Raw genomic sequence first — 5,716 nt, 5'->3', positions numbered from 1 at the left:
CACAGACCCCTCCCTGACCCACAGACCCCTCCCTGACCCACAGACCCCTCCCTGACATGACACATTTCAGCAGCACGGCATCACGCTTTGGGTACGCGCAGGGCACGCCCACCCTCACCTGTGTGTGGATGTTAGTATAAAACTTTGCTTTTTAAAGTCCATATTTGTCACGTGCGGGGTGGTGGCGCTGTGGGGATGTGTGTGCGCGCGCGCATGTGTGTGTGAGGGGTCTGCCGCAGATAACAGACGAGGGGGAGGATGGGGAGATGAGTGGTGAAATGATTTCTAAGTTTATCTGACTTATTTAATTTTATTTATTGTTTTTATCATCCTGCAGGCTCAGCAGGGAAGCTGAGTTTTTGTTAAAAGTCATTAGATTACTCCAAATGTCTGTAAACCTGCAAAATGAGGGAAAATCTGTCGGTTATAGACATTCTGTTCACGTGAACAGCTGTCAGTCAGCACCTGTCATCCTCCAGATGCACGACGGAGCGCGAGTCTGAGTCGGCCAATCGCTGTTTTTGACATTGATCAGCTGACTGATTTAAATACATCTTAATGAGGTACTTTACATTGACTGTTTATGGTTGAGTGTGGGCGTGTAGAGGGTAGAACCTGAGGCGGACCTTGAGTGCAAACTCTGACGTGTGGCTGTGATTTATAAATGAAAGGTGCGCAGAAACATGCATACGCACGGTTTTATAAATCTGAAATTTTTTTTTGCCTTTTTCATTTCTGCCTTTTGGCCGTACGTTCACTTTTAGTATGGTTTCCACGCAATCCTTTATAAATCTGACCCCAGGACACTCAAAGCTCTTCACACTACAATCTGTGTCCTCATTTATCCATTCACACATAACTCTATTAGATCTCTACAAAGCTAACATGTACAATCATCTATGGAGACTAATCAGTGCCAATCACATTCATATACTGATGGGACACATCAGAGGCATTAGGGGTGAAGTGTCCTGGCCAAGGACACAACAACTGAGACAGCTGGGCGGGGGATCAAACCAGCGACCTTCCAGTTCCAGGACAACTCCCCTAACCACTCTGCCAAAACCGCCCCGGCCCCAAATGAAGAATAATTCAGGAAACCTAAGTCTAACTACAGGATTTATCAAAAAGGAAAGTCTTCAGTCTAATCTTAAAAGCAGACAGAGTGTCAGCCTCACGGACAGAAACTGGAAGTTGGTTCCACAAGAGAGGAGCTTGATAACTGAAAGCTCTGCCTCCCATTCTACTTTTAGAAACTCCAGGAACCACAAGTAAACCTGCAGTCTGAGAGTGAAGTGCTCTGTTAGGAAAGTATGGAACAATAAGATGTTTAATATATGATGGAGCTTGGTTGTTAAGAGCTTTGTATGTGAGGAGTAATATTTTAAATTCTGTTCTGAATTTGACAGGGAGCCAGTGGAGAGAAGCTAAAACTGGAGAACTATGATCTCTCCTTCCAACTCTCATTAAAACTCTAGCAGCAGCATTTTGGATTAACTGAAGACTTCTTAAAGAGTTTTTTAGACATCCAGATAATAAAGAATTACAGTAATCCAGTCTAGACGTGATAAATGCATGAATCAGTTTTTCTGCATCATTTTTGGACAAAATATTTCTAATTTTAGTGATATTACGCGGGTGGAAGAAGGCGGTCCTGTTAACATTTTTAATGTGGGGAAAAGACATCCTGATCAAAAATAACACCAAGGTTCTTTACATTAGAAATGGAGGCCAGATTAATGTCATCCAGAGGAGGTGAAAGGCTGCAAAGTTGATCCCTTAGATGTTCAGGTCCAAGAACCATAACCTCTGTCTTACCTGAGTTTAGAAGCTGAAAATTAAGTCATCCATGTTTTTATGTCTGTAAGACATGCTTGTAGTTTAAGTAACTGGTTGGATTCATCAGGTTTCCTGGATAAATATAACTGAGTATCATCAGCATAACAATGGAAATTTATCCCATGCTGTTTAATAACTTAACCTAATGGAAGCGTATGCAAAGTAAAGAGGATTGGTCCAAGCACTGAACCCTGAGGAACTCCATGACTAACTCTGGTGTAAGGAAGATTCATTTTTAACATTAACAAACTGAAATCTATCAGTTAAATAAGACTTAAACCATTTTAGTGGTGTTCCAGTAATCCCAATATCAAGTTCAAGTCTACGTAATAAAATATTGTGATCAGTTGTATCAAATGCAGCACTGAGATCTAACAGGACAAGAATGGACACAAGTCCACTGTCTGAGGCCATGAGAATATCATTAGTAACTTTCACCAGTGCTGTTTCTGTGCTATGATGAGCCCTGAGTGAAACCCCTCATGTAGATTATTTCTATCCAGATGTTCACGTAGCTGATTTGCAACTAATTTCTCAAGAAATTTTGAGATGAATGGGAGATTAGATACATGTCTGCAGTTGGCCAGAACTCCTGAATCAAGATCAGGTTTCTTAAGTAAAAGTTTCAGCCCTCAATATTGAAATCTTTCTTTCTAATTTGATCTTTTTCGTTTACATTCACAGATGTTGATGACGCCAAGCTAAAAACCTCAAAGGTGATCAACAGCTCTTTCCACCACAACAAGACAGGCTGTCAGATGACATTTGATGATGACTACAGTGCCTATTGGGTGTATTTTGTTAACTTCCTGGGAACACTGGCTGTGCTACCCGGAAACATTGTCTCTGCTCTCCTCATGGACAAGATAGGGCGCCTCAGTATGTTAGGTAAGACACGAGATTCTCTCTCATGACTGAGGATCTACTCTAACTTTTTGTTTGGAATTTAAATAACAGTGCATGCTTTGTGGAAACTGTCTTGCTGTCTTGTTGACATTTGCATCTGCAATGACCTCCAGAGAAATAAATGAAGCGAGTTTTAAAAACAATCTCTTTGACATCCTGCAGGAGGCTCCATGGTGCTATCGGGAATCAGCTGCTTTTTTCTTTGGTTTGGCACCAGTGAGTCGATGATGATCTTCATGTTGTGTCTCTACAACGGCCTCAGTATCTCTGCATGGAACTCCTTGGATGTGGTCACCACTGAGCTGTACCCTACAGACAGGAGGTGAGATCAGATGACAGTTTGAGGAAATCTTCTAAAGTTTAAAGAAAAGTAACTTTGAACATCTGCACAGGAGAATTAACCTTTATTTTAGAAATAAGTGAAATATGTTGCTTTGCTACAGTGGAACTTCAAGTATACTTTGTACATTTTAAGTATAGGGTTTTGTGTGAACCTTTTTACTCTATGCTACTTTGTACATTATTTACTTCATACTAAGGTACTGCAAAAGTATTAGACTACCAGTATACTGAAGGATTAATTAAATAGGGGACTGTTGAGTAGTCCATTATTTAATTCAGCCTTCAGTAAACTTGTGGCCTAATACGTTTGCAATACCTTAGTATGAAGTAAAATACCTAGGTGAAAAAATATACTAAGTATACAAATCTAAGTATAGTTTAGTATACTTGAAGCCACACTTATCATCAGTATACTTAAAGAGTGCTATTTTGGAACAACTAATTTAATACTAAATATAATTTAGTTGTTTTTAAGTTGTACAAAAGCACAATTTTAAGTGTATTAAGTGTACTTTTAAAAACTAAAATGGAACAACTTCAAATATACTTTATACAATTTTAATGTTTACATACTTACAATATATGAAGTATATTTTAAGTTGTTCCATTTTTCTATTTAAAAGTATACTTAATACACTTAAAATAGTTATTTTGTACAACTAAAATGCAATTAAAATAAATTTAGTATTAAATTAGTTGTTCCAAAATATCACTCTTTAAGTAAACTGATGTTTAGTGCTAAAGTGTACTTAAGATTTAATGTACTGTAGTATTTTTTTTCACCTGGGTAGACATATCTTCAATATCCATAAAATGCAGATAGCAAGCATGTATTCAATTAAATTCAGTTCAATTTATATAGCGCCAAGTTACAACAACTGTTGTCTTGGGGTACTGTACACAAAATAAATTAAATAAATAAATCTAAAGAAGCCAGAAGACTGTGCTGAATCTTAGCTTCATCACAGTCTCCCATCCTGAGCAGCACGTTGGCAGAGTAGAGGAAAAACTCCCTGCTAATCAGGAAGAAACCTCCAGCAGAACCAGGCTCAGGACAGGAGACCATCTGCCTCGACCGGCTGCAGCTAAATTAATAACTGTTCAGTTTAGTGTTTATTTTACGGCTGTTCTTCTGAACACATCATGTGAAATTACATTTACATCAACAAATTAAATTTTCTTTCATTTTATTGCTAATAATTTTTTTACTTTGTTTGTCTTGCCCTGAACAAATCTGGTTTTAACCTTCAATTATAACTTTGTTCCTGAACCATTCCAACCTTTTTCTTGATTTACTCTGAAGCCTGTTTTGTCCTAACAGTGTGCTTTTTCAAAATGATTGGCCTAAATTATGCAGTTTAAAGATAATGCTTCCAACTAGGAACATGTATGTTTGTCTGTAGTGTATGTAAAATCTGTTTTCAACTGTACACGACTGTCTTTCTGTGTTTTTTGTTTCAGGGGCACTGGATTTGGCTTCTGTAATGCCATCTGTAAGCTGGCAGCTGTGCTGGGCAACCTGATCTTTGGCTCACTGGTTGGCATCACCAAAGCTATTCCCATTCTGCTGGCATCGGCTGTGCTAGTTGGAGGTGGACTGGTGGGGCTCCGGCTACCTGACACTCGTGCCAATGTCCTCATGTAAACCTCAGCTCAGAACAGTGTGTTGTTTACTGGGTTTTACTCAGCAAAATGAATCATTTCTCACTGGTGAACTTTAAATGACTAAAAACAATAACTGTTGTCAATGTTCTTGCATAGATTATTTATTTAATGTGACTAATCCAGATTGATACCCCAAACTCAAACATATTCCAGATAATGATGTTTTTCTGAGTAAAACTCCATGTTTAGATGGAAAAGTATTTTACAGAGCTGTAGATGTACAGAGGAGATTGATTTGGGAAATCAGGTTACATGTGCACCACTTGCCAGTTTCTGGTTAACCAAACTGTTGGTGCTGTTGCACGAATAAAAAAAGGTTTGCCTAACATTAGCGATAATAAAATTCAGCAAATCAGCTTATTTTACCTCCAAGCTGCTGTAAACGTGCACTCTACAAAGCTGCGAAAGGCTTCGACTTCCAACAACCTTTCATCCTCAAACACCCCTCAGTCCTAATCAGATTTTTAAAGCCACTGTCACGTAGTTCATTTAAAGGTAAACCATATTCTAAAACTTAAAGCAGTAGATACGACTTTATTGATGTTCTTGTCGCAGCTTCCCTCCAGCTGCCTGCTTGGTTCTGGTTTCCTCTCCACTGAGGGTTCCAACATTAAACACCAACAAAACAAACAAAAACAGCACAATGTTAAACCATAAAAGGTGCATTTAACAACCTGTTTTAGGACCCTGCACTGAAAAAAGGATTTTTGGGTGTAGTAACATTTATTTAATCATTCTTTTAAATTTTACGAAAAAAAGTCAAATAGCTAAACTACTAGAATTTACTAAATAAACAATACGCATTATATTATATATATACTGTATATTACTGTACACAAAAAATAAATGCTAATATTATTTGATCAGTAATATTTAAGTGTTTTTTCTGTCAGCACATAAACATGAATATATTAAGTAACTTCTACTCTTCTGGACTAAAACTGAGGGAGCATGCACACACAAA

General features: G+C 38.0%; 1 protein-coding gene across 1 annotated transcript in view; it reads left to right on the top strand.

Moving 5' to 3' along the window:
- Positions 1 to 5,095, top strand: part of LOC106537017 (synaptic vesicle glycoprotein 2C) — a gene marked incomplete at its 5' end in the record, with an annotated part of 25,986 nt that extends 20,891 nt beyond the window's left edge. The window contains 3 exon segments of the mRNA XM_014034381.1: positions 2,524 to 2,727; positions 2,908 to 3,067; positions 4,549 to 5,095. Of these exon segments, the coding sequence (XP_013889835.1) occupies positions 2,524 to 2,727; positions 2,908 to 3,067; positions 4,549 to 4,732 (548 nt within the window).
- Positions 5,096 to 5,716: the final 621 nt, after the last annotated feature.

This window comes from Austrofundulus limnaeus, unplaced genomic scaffold (genome assembly GCF_001266775.1).
Source record: "Austrofundulus limnaeus strain Quisiro unplaced genomic scaffold, Austrofundulus_limnaeus-1.0 Scaffold2087, whole genome shotgun sequence".
Lineage (NCBI taxonomy): Eukaryota > Metazoa > Chordata > Actinopteri > Cyprinodontiformes > Rivulidae > Austrofundulus > Austrofundulus limnaeus.
The sequence above is the reverse complement of the archived record's forward strand: the minus strand, read 5'-3'. Positions and strand labels throughout refer to the sequence as shown.